The sequence below is a fragment of the Eurosta solidaginis genome, chromosome 1 (genome assembly GCF_040869045.1).
Source record: "Eurosta solidaginis isolate ZX-2024a chromosome 1, ASM4086904v1, whole genome shotgun sequence".
NCBI classification, from domain to species: Eukaryota; Metazoa; Arthropoda; class Insecta; order Diptera; family Tephritidae; genus Eurosta; species Eurosta solidaginis.
The window spans coordinates 24777750-24793322 of NC_090319.1; the positions used below are offsets into that span (position 1 = coordinate 24777750).

At 36.8% G+C, this 15573-nt stretch overlaps 1 protein-coding gene across 1 annotated transcript in view; it reads left to right on the forward strand.

Moving 5' to 3' along the window:
- Window positions 1-14896, forward strand: part of LOC137250424 (uncharacterized) — a 68793-nt gene extending 53897 nt beyond the window's left edge. The window contains exons 4-6 of the mRNA XM_067783202.1: window positions 8901-8983; window positions 9048-9167; window positions 14564-14896. Coding sequence (XP_067639303.1) covers window positions 8901-8983; window positions 9048-9167; window positions 14564-14727 — 367 coding nt within the window. The 3' untranslated portion in view covers window positions 14728-14896. The remainder of the gene's footprint in view (window positions 1-8900; window positions 8984-9047; window positions 9168-14563) is intronic.
- The last annotated feature ends 677 nt before the right edge of the window (window positions 14897-15573 follow it).

Sequence of the window (15573 nt, forward strand, 5' to 3'; positions counted from 1 at the left end):
TGTGTGCACCAATTCACAATTTATAAAGAATTTGACAAAAATGTTAATTGCTATGTCCGGCATGAAGCCGAATGTGGTATGGACTCTAATGTGTTTACTTCTTGTTTGTTTGACTTTTTAAAGAAATTGGAAGACAAATCAAACCCGATAATAATTTACAGTGATGTGTGCTTTGCCCAAAATCGAAACGCGACACTCTCGAATGCCTTGCAACAGTATACTATAACTCAACATGCATAAATTCAACAAAAATACCTGTAGTTGGCCACATTCAAATGGAGTGCGATTCTGTACATGCCTCCATAGAACGGTAGAAGAAAGGAAGAGAACTTTATGTGCCAGCTGATTTTAACATGGTTATAAACCAATCCAGATTATCGCAGCCAAGTGCAGCAAACGAGTAACTTATAAATCAAGTTTCAAAAATGAAATTATCGTTGTTAATGCAGAAAACTCGTATCTTAAAAAATTCGTTTTATGCGTAAACTAGCATAGATAAGTATATAATTTTTACTTGTCCACATAGCTATAATTCATGTGTTAATAATTGCATTAAAATTTTTATATAAAAAACGAGAGTAACTTTATTTAAGATACAAGGTTGAGAAAGTAAGGCATCGATAATATTTCGTTTGAACAAAAATAGCACATTCGTGACTTTGGCATTGTAACGACGATATATGATGGCGCACTTATTTTTAGCACTGCTACGTGTTCGACTTCAAATTCAACTTCGTTGGAATTTGGCATCAACCAGAGAGGATAGATAGAATAAGAGACGTCATTTCATACTTTTTGCGAAATTTATTTGTAATGTCCCATTTGAGGGATAATTTTAAATTGCTTCTACACATTTTCATGAGGTATTTTTGATTGTTTTAAAGAATCGTATTAATTAAGCAATTCATCCTCTTTCCAACAATCACAATATATATTAATATAAACTTCTTAAAGCGAGGTAGAATCCAATTTCCTAATACCCGCCAATCAGGTACATTACAAATAAAAATTGAAATGACGTCTCTTATTCTATCTATCCTCTCTGACGATATCGTTGTCATTGTTGAAACTTGGTTGACTCCAGATTTTTTTGTGGGCGAATTCTTCAATCCCAATTTGTTTGTCGTTTTCCGTAAAGACAGGGATGCAGGAAAAACTGGGCGTTCGCGAGGTGGAGGTGTACTTATTGCAGTTCAACGCAAGTATAATGCTTCCCTAATTCAGCTGGATAATAATGATTCGCTACTTGACCAGCTCTGTGTTAATGTGGCTCTACGTACTCCGACTCTCTATTCGTGATGGCATCTTATATTCCGCCGAATAGTTCTGAAGATCTTTATAAAGCTCATGCTGACAATATTTCGTCTGTAGTTCTTAATAACCTTGGTGATAATCATGTATGTATTTTAGGTGACTTTAATCTAAGTGATGTCACTTGGTCTCAGGGTTTCTGTGGCTCGGGCCTCATGCCAAATAATATATCGAAGTCTTTTTGGACTTATTTTTTAGATAACATGCTAAGCTTAAACTTACTGCAAATCAATAACTTCACTAACAGGCTTGACAGAATATTAGATCTTATATTCCTCAGTGATAATATTAATTTTAACATATCCGAATGCCATGCACCATTTGCTCCGTCGGATATGCATCATACTACTATTATTCTTAAACTTGAGTTTTATGAGTTTTGTGTACCCTCTGTAAATGATGATAAATAAATAAATAAATGTAAGGCGCGATAACCTCCGAAGAGATCTAAGGCCGAGCTTCTCTTCCAATTTGCGTCGTGCTCCTCTTGATTTTCCCTACAAATTGGCCGGACGGGACCTACATGTTTTATGCCGACTCCGAACGGCATCTGCAAGGCAGATGAGTTTTCACTGAGAGCTTTTCATGGCAGAAAATACACCCGGAGCGCTTGCCAAACACTGCCGAGGGGCGACCCCGCTTAGAAAAATTTTCTTCTAATTGAAAAACCTTATTTCTAAAATTTTGATGTTGCTTTGCCCGGGAGTTGAACCCAGGGCATACGGTGTGATAGGCGGAGCACGCTACCATCACACCACGGTGGCCGATGATGATATCGCTTTTAATTTTGTACGGTGCGATGTGTCTATACTTAACCATGTTCTCGGAAATTAACTGGGCTGATCTTTTTTCCCCCTAAGATGTTAGCATTTGCTATGAAATATTTAGATCAACGCTTTTTGACCTATGTTTAAGGCATGTTCTAGTCTTTAACAAAGGGTTTAAAAAAATTAAGGGATTTGCGAAACAAATACTACAAAAACTTTAGTCAGACCAAGAACCTGTTCTTTACGAGAAAAATCAGCAGTATCTAAAGGAGTTTAATTGTCTGGATAAGTTTCTTTGCAAAAACTATATTCTTTGCTTTGAGACAAACATTAAGTCCAATCCTAAAATATTTTGGAATTTTATTAAATCTAAAAGGGCCTGCTCCTCGGTTCCTGCTTCTGTCTTTTACCAAGATTATGTAGCTACAAATCCTAGTGCGGTAGTGAACCTGTTTGCGGACTTTTTAGTGCTAATTTTGCATCCTATAATGATGCCCCTTCTTTCTGATTTAAATTCTTCTCTGGATTTCGGTTCAATGTCACTTTCATGTGACGATATCTCAAGTGTTATTAGTAAATTAAAGCAATCGGCCAAGACCGATTCTGATGGTCTCTAAAGTGCCTTGATTAAAGGTTGTCCGGCCTTAGTTTTGCCTCTTGAGATCCTCTTTAATATGTCACTTTAGTGCGGGGAGTTTATTGATGCTTGGAAACTTGCATCGAATACTCCTATCTACAAATCTGGAAATAAGAGTGATGTCTGTAACTACAGACCTATATCAATGCTCACTACTGTTTCGAAGTTATTTGAATGTGTTGTAAAAGACAAGTTATACTTTTCAGTGAAGAGCCTAATTTGGCCAAGTAGCATGGTTTTGTTGCGGGACGTTCGACGGTCACCAATCTAGTGGTGTTTAGTGAGTATTGTATATCTGAATTTGCATCTGGATACCAGGTGGATTGTATTTATACTGACTTCTCCAAAGTTTTCGATAAGGTATCACATGAGATCATTTTTCATAAACTTTCCTGTCTCGGTTTTCACTAAATTTTTCTGCAGTGGCTAAAATCATATTTAATTAACAGATGGTGTATTGTCTGTACTGATGGTGTATCATCCGATCCATACCTTGCGACTTCCGGCGTTCCGCAAGGCAGTATTCTTGGACCCTTTGTCTTTGTCTTGTTACACTGGATCACAAATTCCAATTTTTTTTCTGCACCAGAGACGCCATTACGAAATTCCTATGTAAAATCACTCCCTGGTTTCGAAAATCAAGGTTATTTTTAATTTTATGGTTTTGAGATATTTACGAATAACGGTTTTTTCCAAAAAAAAAAAAAAAAAAAAATTGGGTCCATTTAATCATATATGTCTCAAGAACGAATTTAGCAATTCCAAAACGGTGTAAAGCTTTTAAAAGGTAATAAAATTTGCTATAAACTGCGCATACAACACTTTTTGCTAGGCCCTGCAGATTCGAAGATAACGAACAATAATTACGGATTTTTCCATTTTTTTGGTAAAAATTAAAAAAAATGTGTACTTTGCGAGGAAGGACTTCGAAAACTTTTTATTTATTTGCAGATTTGTTTTTTCTCTCTAAGCTGTGTTTTATTGCAATAAAAATAAGCTGCCATTCAACAAAATCGATGAACTAATGCAAAAGTTATGAGCATTCAAGTAAATATATCCATTTAATACTTAAGTACCCTACTGGTACATATGTGTTAGTATTCCCATATCAGTTAGTTAGCGAATCAGTTAGCGAATATTTACACATATGTACCAGTAAGGTACTTAAGTATTAAATCGATATATTTACTTGAATGCTTATAACTTTTGTATTAGTCCATCGATTTTGTTGAATGAAAGCTTATTTTTTTGTAATAAAACAGAGCTTAGAGAAAAAACAAAAAAATCTGTGGGTTACTTAAGTATTAAATGGGAATATTTACACGAATGCTTATAACTTTTGTACTCCTCCATCGATTTTGTTGAATGAAAGCTTATTTTTTTTGTAATAAAACAGAACTAAGAGAGAAAAAAAAAATCTGTAATAAAATAAAAAGTTTTCGAGATCCTTCCTCGCAAAGTGCAATTTTTTTTATATTTTTAGAAAACAAAAAATGGAAAAATCCGTAATGATTGTTCCTTATCTTTGAATCTGCAGGGCCTAGCAAACAATGTTGTATGCACGGTTTATAGCAAATTTTATTAGCTTTTAAAAGTTTCAAACCGTTTTGGAATTGCTCAATTTGTTCTTGAGATATATATTATTAAGTGAACCTTATTTTTTTTTGTTTTGGAAAAAAAAGTTATTCGTAAATATCTCAAAAACGTTACCATAGAATTAAAAATAACCTTGATTTTCGAAATCGGGGGTAGATTTTACATAAGAATTTCATAATGGCGTCTCTGGTGCATTTTGGCTGTAAACCAGTGTTATCAACGACATCAGCGCTTTCTTGTCGTATGCTAGGTTTCTCTTGTATGCTGATGACCTTAAAATTTTCTCCTTTATAAAGTCTTGGCGTGATATTTTCGAACTTCAGTGTGAAATTAATAGGTTGTATTCCTGGTGCGTTTAGATCGCACCTCTCTTTAAATATCAGTAAATGCTTTCACGTAACCTACTCTAAATTGCGCTTTAAGTTTAATAGTTCATATACCATTGATAACAATCCTCTGCAGACTGTTGGTAAAATCAAGGACCTTGGTGTGGTTTATGATACCAAATTTTCTTTTAACAGCCATGTAAACTTTATCATAGCCAAATCGTATGCAATGCTTGGTTTTATTCGGCGTAATAGTTCTGAGTTCTCTGACCCGTATACACTTAAATTGCTCTACAATTCATTTGTACGATCTCATCTCGAGTATGCCACTATCATTTTGGCGACCGTTACAACAATTTGAAATTAACAGGGTTGAGCGAGTTCAAAAAGTTTTTCTTAAATACTGTCTGCGGTCGCTTAGATTTACTAGCCTCATATAATGCACATTTATTTCTTTTAAATCTTAAACCTTTAGTAGCGAGAATGTCTATTCTTTCTTTGAACTTTTATATTGCATCATCCATGGGGATACAGATTGTGCTGCTCTTCTTGAGTAAATAAATTTTAATGTTCCCAGAAGAGAACTTAGAAGCTTTTACCCTTTTTATGGCATTAATAGTAAACGAATTATGCGAGAAATGCCCTAATTACCCGCGCTATGAGTGAAATTTTTAAGATCTCATATTTTATCGAGCTTGATTTCTCTTTGTCGAAGAATGTTTTTATTAATATATTAAAGTGTGTTTTTTAGTTATCTATAGTTTTATATTAGTCTGTAAGTGCTAGTTTTTCACTGACTTGTTAACTTTTTGTATTTATTAATTGTAGTCTGTTTTTTAATTTTATGAAAATTGTTAGTAGCCTATAAGAATTTTGTTAATAGTATGCTGTATAATTTTTGCATTGGTAGTCTGTAAGACTTTTGTGTTCGCTAACTTAATAAATAAATAAATAAATTCCGCTTCTGACACCAATTGTATCGAATTTCGGTGAAATTCCGCTTATTCCAAACCTTCTGCTAAAGTTCGAATGGGTAAACTGTTGAATAGTTCACTCCAATTTTCAGTATTGCAAACTGGTCTTTATTTAGATTTCTTTGGGTGTAGTATAATTGTACTTCAATATCACTTACTTAACAAAAGCGTATTTAAATCAAACTGATTACACATTCCTCAACTTGCGCTGCTTTTATACTCTCTGTTGTCTCGTCCGCATATTTCTCCAAAGGTCTAGACGTTCCACCTTCTAGAAATGTTGGATCTCCTGGTTAGTTACCACCTATATACATGTGTATTTGTTGTTAATGCCTTTCTACTGGCCATATGCGTGTATGTGTGAGTAACTACTTCGGCGATGACTACATCTGTGTGCGTCGTCGCCTTTTATGTACGTGTGTAAATGGAATAAATTGGTGTGTTCGGGTACACAGAGTGGCAGCTTGCTTTACTGTTGTTGAGGCTTTATTTACTAACAGCTTAGTGATGCTAAAAATCGCCACAATATTATGATGTGATTATGATATAGATATGGCCCGAATTCGATCAAACAATTTTCATTGCGCCGCGTAGGGGGGTGAGAGCTGAGTTCAGTATGCTCTACACTGCAACCTTAAAAACAATTGCTGCCAAGTGTTTGCCTGCATATGTAGATGACCTAGACATGCTGGTTAGGGGTAAATTTCTTGTAAAATTAAAAATTGAGCCACAAATCAGTCAAGTAAACATTGGACTGGAGAACTGGTCTGCCTTAATTATTGCTCTCAACAAGGCTCAAGCAGCCCTGGTGATTAGGTTTCCGATAATATTCATTAGGGATCTGACGAATACTCAAAACCTCTTCGTGTTGAAGCTGCATTGAAGACGATGATATTAAATCATGTTGTCGATACATTCTTTAAGGGTTCGCCGCTAGGTTATGGTATTTTGTTCTCAGTTTAGTCAGATCTCCGGAGGATATATCGATGATCTAATTTAGTGGTATTTGAAAACACATCCTCGCTACGAATGAGTTCTACAAGTGGAAAGTGGGGGCAGGAAAGGAGAGCATTTGCACCGGGCGCTACACACAGGGGGCGCCAAAGGGTTCGCAAAGCAGAACTTCCTGGATAATTTGTATTTTTATTATAACTGATTTCTGGAAAAAATTTTCTATACTAAAAAATGCATACATATATCCGGAAAACTTGCGACAGGTTGTGGAATAATTGAAAGCATATATGTTTTTTCTCATGTTCTACGTTAAGATGTCAAACGTGAATCTGATACACGATGCAGCGCCAGAATACAAGCGTTTAGCGTTATCGTCGATGGGCTAGATAATGTAGTAGAACACATAGAATAATTTGCAGATTAGCATATAACAAGTGACACCAGAAGCGAAGCTACAATCCTTTCCAAAATATACTAAATTTTAGTTTCATAACATTAGTTGGTTTCTGGTATGAAATCTTAAGGAGGATTGATCGTGTGCAGCTCAGATTAAAAGATCCGGGGATGAATTTTAGAGAAGCGTATCATGCTCTTAATCATTAGCGACTGAACTATCCGAAATTCGAGACACTTTCTGTGAAGAAGTAATAGAAAAAACGAAGTCTCTTTTTGAAAAATGCGATATTGATATAGTAAAACGTGTAAGAAGGTGCCGCAAAATGCCTGAAGAATCGGCTAGAGATGTTGGTCTTTCCGCAGAATGTGAAATTTCTCGCGTAATCAAAAGTGTTCTCGATCGTCTCCAAAAAGAAATACGTACAAGATTTACACGACTTACTTTACTTAATTAATTGGCGCTTAACCGTTAAAACGTTTATGGGCGTCCAACAAGGTGCGCCAGTCGCTTCTCCTCTCTGCCAACCGTCGCCAATTGGTCACACCAAGGGAGTTTAAATTGTTTTCCATCTGATACTTAAAGTGGAATGGGGGCCGCCCTCTACCTCTGCTTCCATAGGCTGGTTCCGATAGAAACACTTTCTTGGCCGGAGCGTCATCTTTCATTCGCATAACATGGCCTAACCAGCGCAGCCGCTTCGTTTTAATTCGCTGAACTATGTTGATATCTGCGCAGAGCTCGTACAGCTCATCGTTAAATCTTCTTCGGTACTTGCCATCGCAAACGCGTAGAGGTCCATAAATCTTTCGAAGAACTTTTCTCTCGAACACTCCCAGAACCGCTTCATCTCCATATAGCAGGACTGGTACGATAAGTGACTTGTAGAGTTTGATTTTCATTTGCCGAGAGAGGACTTTACTTTTCAATTGCCTACCTAGTTAAAAGTAGCATTAGAGTGATTCTTCGCCTCATTTCGGAGCTGATGTTGTTGCTAGTGTTGATTCTGGTTCCCAAATAAACGAAGTCTTTTACTATGTCGAAATTACGACTGGCAACAGTAGCGTGGTTGCCAAGGCGCATATGCGCTGACTTTTTGCTCGATGACAAAAGGTACTTCGTTTTGTTCTCATTCACCATCACACCCATCTTTACCGTTTCTTTTTCAAGTTTGGAGTAAGCAGAACTAACGGCGCGGTATTTAGGCCGATGATATCAATGTCATCAGCATATACCAATAATTGCACGTTTTTATAGAATATTTTTCCAGAGCAGTTATGTTCTGCAGCTAGTAGAATTTTCTCCAGCAACGAATTAAAGAAATCGCACGATAGGGGGTCACCCTGTCTGAAACCTCGTTTAGTTTCAAACGAATCGAAGAGGGTTTTCCCAATTCTGACTGAGCTGATGGTGTTGCTCAACGTCAGCTTTTTGGGCAACCAAAAAAATATTTTCCCGGGCGCAAGAAAACCTCACTACGTCACTTATCGTCCGAGGTGTTGTTATTTTTTAATCTGGTTATTGAAAATCTGATTTCATCATCGTCGGGTGGAGGAACATAAGTTTATCGATTGCGGGCTCAAAGTTGGGCGACATGTACATCGCTGTCTCCATTTGGAAGGTTAGAGAAGTGTTCCCTGCATAATCTAAGTGCTCTCTGAACATCGGTTAAAAGGTAACCGTTCTCATTCTGGCAGTATTTTACCACGGACTAAGAACTTTTCGTCTGTCGTCGAATTTTTTTGCTAAAATTTGCAGGCGTCATTCGTGGTGATTAACAGCTCATGCTCCTCGGACTCATGCCTTTCTGCCTATACTTTCTTCCTCCTGCAAAGGCGTCTCACTTCCTCTTTAAACTCGCAGTAGCGTTCACATACTCTTTTTGTTGTTTACTTTGAAAATATACACAGCAGCTTAACACTTTTTTTTCTCAATTACTAGCCGGACCTCAATTGCTAACATCGGATCACTTAAATTCCCTTCGCGTTGGGAAGGACAATTTCGAATTAAATATTGGCCAACAGGTATGTTATTATAATCATATCTTTCTAAGAAATTTAAACTATAACTTTTACTTATATTTTGCAGCTAATCCCGGAGCAGAAGCGATTGATTGGGAGAACCTTAGGTACAAAGTTCTAACTCTTGATTGTGACACACTTATCATCTATGCCTGCCAGAATTTTGAAGAGGAGTCAGAGCACGCCGGTTAGTAATTTTTGATTTGACTAAGCATTCCGATATTTTTCTGTGTCCGAACGCCGCCGGACCAGGTCCCTATCAAGCATGTTCGTCACCGAAAGCGAATGGTCTGCAAGATCATTTGAGCGATATAAATATAAATAGAAGCGGTTTTCTTATTGGTGGAAAATCAGTTGTACAATTCTTATTTTACTAAAAATTATTTCCGCCAACTTATTCTCATTCTCTATGCCATAAAGGCAGTAAAGAAGATATAGGAGCACACGCTAATACGACTCTCTCACATACAGGACATGTATTTAAAAATGTATCGCAATGTATAGTTGATCTGGCCGATCCGTGAGGACGTCAAATAGGATGAATGAGCCCCTAGTGCCGTTTTTTACTAATTATTTTTATTTTTATAAGTTTTTTTCTCAATTACGTATGTATTTCTTTCTTCTTTTAAATAAATTTTTTTTTTACCAATATTCTTTACTAATTTTAATGAAATCAAGGTGTCTACTTTGTTACATTTTCACAAATTTTATGAATTTTTTTGTTCTTGTTACTAATTACTTGTTTTTATTTTTTATACTCATTTCAAAAAATTACTTAGTTTTCATACTCAGCTGTACTTGTTCACAGGGTATTATAACTTTGATTGGATAACGGCTGGTTGTACAGTTATAAAGGAACCGAGATAGATATAGACTTCCGTATACTCGTATCAAAATCATCAGTGTCGAAAAAAATGTGATTGAGACATGTCCGCCCGTCCGTCCGTCGATGCGTTAACACGATAACTTGAGTAAATATTGAGATATCTTCACCAAATTTGGTACACGAGCATATCTGGACCCAGAATAGATTGGTATTGAAAATGTGCGACATCGGATGATAACCACGCCCACTTTCTATATATATAACATTTTGGAAAACACAAAAATCCTGATTATTTCGTAAATAATACACCTAGAATGTTGGAACTTGACGTGTGCAAATTTTAAAAACGTTTTTATAATGGGCGTGGCACCGCCAAATTGTGATAAAATCAATTTTACAAATATTAATCATAAATCAAAAATGTTTTTTATAGAAAAATTAACGAAATCGGTAAAGGACCACGCCCACTTTTATATAAAAGATTTTTAAAAGGTTCGTGGACGAATAAAATAAGCTATATATTTGCAAAAAAGAGCTTTATAGCAATGGTATTTCATTTCCCAAGCGGATTTCTAACAATAAATAGGAAAAACTTAAAATTTAAAAAATGGGCGTGGCAACGCCTCTTTTATGACTACGCAATTTTCTATGTTTCGGGAAGTATTAGTTCAGAATAGAACCATATGTACACAACACATGCAGCCTTGTAACACTATTAAGCACACAAAACAAACAACAACAGCATTTAAAGTGTACAGCTGAGTATGTAATGTTCGGTTTCACCCGAACTTAGACTTTCTTACTTGTGTTTACTAATTATTTCCAAAAAAATTATTTGTTTATTTATTTTACTACTTCTAAATAAAAAAGTTGTTTTTCGAATTTTTTTGTATCAAATATCTGTACTAGTTTTAATTAAATCAAGTTTTTATCAAAACCTTTTCTATTTTTCTTGTAATAGTTTTATAAGTTCTTAAATTTTTTTACTCCTTTATGGCTACTTATATTTATCAAATAGATTTTTATTAATTTGGCAAACTACTTACAATTTCTCATTGCAATCAATGATCAAACTGATATATAGGTAATAAAAACTAACAGCGTTATTCTATGCACTTGACAAATTGTCAATAAGTTGACAAGTAACACGATTTCTATCAAGTTGACAAACATTTCTATTTTGTGCATAAGTTGACAACTCTAAAAAGCTCTACGACCTGTGCTTTTCATCATATTGTAACGAACTTACTGCAAATCCTCTTACTTGCAACCTTCTGCTAAGTTCGAATCACTAAACTGTTGAATAAATAACTCCAATATTTAATAATGCAAAATGGCCTTTATTAAAGTACTTTCAAAAATATTTGTAACACTGCCTTCCACCTAAGTCTGATCGTCCCGATCAGACAAATCTCTCGATCTAAACGCTGCTAGCCTCTCCAAGTGAACCACTTTCATTTTGGTTCGTGGTTTGACAATGGTTTGTATGCGGTACACTACATCGTTGATCCGTTTTACAACTTTGTATGGGCCTTCCCAATTACACTGCAATTTCGGGGACAAACCTTTTTTTCGTTGTGGGTTGTATAACAGCACTAAATCTCCTTCCTGAAACCCTTCCGAATTAATTGCTTTATCGTACCTCGCTTTCATCTTGTCACTCATTACCTTTGCTCGTTGCCTTACCAGATCGTGTATCTCTCTCAGCTCTTCTTCCAAAACACTAGTGGATTTCTTGACATTTCTCTCCGCATCGGCATCTATCCCATACTTCAAATCAGCTGGCAGTCGAAGGTCATTGCCAAAAATTACCTTTGCGGGAATTTGGCCCGTTGTCTCATGTACTGCCGATCGGTAGGCCATCAAGAATAATTATATGTGTGTATCCCAATCCTTATGGTACTTGTCTACTACTTTCCTTAAATGCTCCTCCAATGTTCTATTGAACCGTTCCACCATACCATCGGACTGAGGATGCAATGCAGTTGTCCGTGTTTTTCGAATGCCTAACTTCTTGCACATTTCTTGGAACACAGCTGATTCGAAATTCCTGCCTTGGTCAGAATGTAACTCCATTGGTACACCATACCTTGCAACCCAATTGTTTATAAACACTTCTGCTACTGTTTCCGCTTCTTGATTTGGAACCATCCTGTTCAAATATGTTTGCGTACTTTAGAATCAGTTGCTTTGCCTTACTCTGATAATCTTCCTCTAGCCCCTCCGTCCATGCCGTGATGTCATTTGAAAGATCAGTATTACTAGATAAAACGTGTTCCTGGAGCTGTTCACAGTTAATAACTTCTTCAGCCTCTTGGCATCTTCCCAAAATAGCTCCTTTGGTCAGTTTTAGTGGTGACTTGAACTCATTGACTACTCTTACCGGAATACGTCCATCTTGTTTTGTCATAGCCAGGGTCTTTCCTACAAGTATGTGCGGTGCTGATTTGTTTGCTGCTTCGACAACCCACAATTTATTTGTCCCACAATCTCCATCAACCTTTGCCCAGATGACTGCTTCTGATTTTGGTGGTATTTGCTGACTCTCTTCCACCAGCACTCGTTTACTGCTGTAGCCTCTCTCGTAGCCGAAATTAAGTGGTACATCCATGTTCTTATATCGCATCGTCTTGCTTTGCATGTCGATCTTGATGCCCTGGTCGATTAAAAAGTCCACTCCAATTATGATTTCATCAACAATCTCTGCCACTATAAAATTGTGTACTACCATGACGTTCCCAATGGCGACTTCACATGCTACTTATCCTAGAACCGTGCTATCTTCTCCAGTGGCTGTACGCAATCTTGCTCCATGCAATGGTCTTATCTTCTTGTTGACTAAATCTACTCGAATGATGGAATGAGATGCACCCATATCTACAGTCAGTAAACGTTCCTTTCCATCCACATGACCTCCGATAGTAAGATTGTTTGACCTTCTTCCATTCAATTGAGGGAGCTAGCTATCGCCCCTTGCGGCTGACTCGCTTTAGTTTAACGATTGATTGGTCTTGGAGATCTGCTCATCTCCTTCAGCTCTGCGTTTACCACCACCCACATTGTTGGAACTGTTAGGGTTGGTGTTGCAATAACGCGCAATGTGCCCTGGCTTTCTACACTTAAAGCATTTGATTGCATCATTATTCTTCTGCTGCGTACCCTTTAATGCTTCCAAAATTGTGTCTACCCAGTCTGGCCTTTCCACTTCCAAGCGATGAGCTTTGTATGCGAGCTTACTCAAAAGCGACGCTGTTTCTTGAGTCAGTGCATGGGATACCGTTTCTGCGAATGTGGGTTTTGGGTTTGCATATGTCGCCCGCTTCGTTTCTACGTCCCGTATGCCATTTATAAAACTCTGGATTTTTACCCGGAGTATGAAAATTACCCCCTACTAAAGCACTCATCAAAAGCTTTCATTTGATATCCATATTCTATACACACATTCTAGGGGTACCCAGGTCCACGTTTTGGCCTATATCTCGAGACCCGAGTCACCCAGGGGTATGCAAATTACCCTCTACTAAAGCACTCATCAACAGCTTTCATTTGATATCCATATTCTATAAACACACTCTAGGGGTACCCGGGTCCACGTTTTGGCCTATATCGCGAGACCCTAGTCACGCAGGGGTATGAAAATTACCCTCTACTGAAGCACTCATCAACAGCTTTCATTTGATATCAATATTCTATAAACACTTTCTAGGGGTACCCTGGTCCACTTTTTGGCCTATAGCTCGAGACCCTAGTCACCCAGGGGTATTAAAATTAACCTCTAATAAAGCACTCATCAACAGATTTCATTTGATATCAACATTCTATAAACACAATCTAGGCGTACCCGAGTCCACGTTTTGGCCTATATCTCGAGACCCTAGTCACACAGTCACCTATCCTATATTTCAAGTTAGATCAAACTACACACGGGGTGCAAAACAAATTCAAAATCGGTTCAGTAGTTTAGGAGTCCATTGGCCTCAATTGTGTGACACGTGTTTTTTATATATTAAGATTTATTTATTTATTAGCAATTATCTACTTGATAAATTGTCAAACTTGACAAATAAGCAAGATGGTGAATTTGTCTAAGTGCATAGAATAGGGCTTTTAATTTATTTTGTGGAAGCCTTCGTTAGCATAGCAGAGAAAAGAAAAATTGCGCAAATACTATTACAATAAGTTTCAATTGGCAATTTTTCCGAGAAAGGAACAAAACAAAAATTCTCAAAAGTTGTAGAAAAATTTGGTTCCCAATTTGATTCTCTGCATTGTTCATTCATCATGTCAATTAACGTTAGCCTTGTTCTCAAACCTGATACGTTAGCTCTAAAAAGAAACTCAAACAACAATTGGTAGGCAAGTTTTTAATATGAGATTTTCACCAACTCTCAAATTAACATTAAGCAAAAGACAGCTGTATTGTTGGGCTTCGTGTATTATGTATTTGCAATATGTTTTAGCTATTTTTTCTACAAAATATTGGAATGCAGAAAAAACAATGACACTGAACATCGTAATAATTTCGTTAACAAACCAAATTCCAAAAGGGATGTGGGTAAATCATTCACACACTTATCTTCAACATAGTGCCTGAACCAAGAGTCTATATAATGGATTAGAGTTCAACAATCCATTTATACCTTTAATAAAATTTGAGGAATGCTGCACAAATGGACGAACGTTGTCACAATTTTAAATGCCATTCAAAAATCACATATAAATATATTTATAACATTATTTTCTCTTCCAAAATTTAGAACTCGTTTGGGTTTATACACGACAGCCTCATCCATTGGATACTATTGAAAACGCGTACACGGCTGCTTTAACGGCGAAAGGGATTGACGTAGGGAAACTCTACAAGATCCGTCACACGTTTTGCAGAAATTATGGAATCCCACAAGCTGCAGCACCTCAGTAAGGAAGAGAGGAAACGTGTTAAGTGTTAAATAGTTTTGAATAATATCTACTTTACATTTGCATATACTTCTTGTATGTTATAAACATTTAGTTGTCATTTGTAATTGTCAGAAACTTTATTATAAAACTGAAAATTTTTGAATTTGATTACAAAATAGAGAATTGTGAAATTTTTTACATTTGTAATTGGTTTGTTCGGTAATTTTATTGACACTTTACGATATGGCTGATCTAAGGTTGGCGTTACGAAATTGTATCGCGATAAATGCGAGCTGCCGAAAATATAGAATGCAGCTTATTATGAAGACGGAAAAGGTTTGGGATGTCATTGAAGGTCCTGTTCGTGAATCTCGAGATCCCTCATGGAAGCAAAAAGACACGATTGCTTCAATTATTATTGGATTGGCGATTGAAGATACGGAAACCTTTCGGACAAGGTTAGTTTAGGTTGAACTGGCCGGTCCATGAGGAAATAAAAAAAGATTCAATGAGTCCGTAGTTTTACCAGAAGTTTGTTTTAACGACCAAACTAACAAACCCTATCAAAAACAAGGACGTATGTTATAAAATAACTCCGTCCTCTTGGCATATACTAGAAGCTTCCAAGGACTTAAGCCACTTGCTGCTTCTAGATCTGACCGCTGTATTACTCCTAATAGCTGGAGTCTTAGCCTGGCAAGCGCAGGGAAAGAGCACAGAACGTGCTCGTTCGTTTCCTCCTCCAGCCCGCACTTCCTACATCTGCTATCACTGACAAATCCTAATTTAAAGGCATGTGACGCCAGAAGGCAGTGTCCAGTCAGAATACCCGTTATGAGTCTACAGTCCTCTCTTTTTAATGATAGGA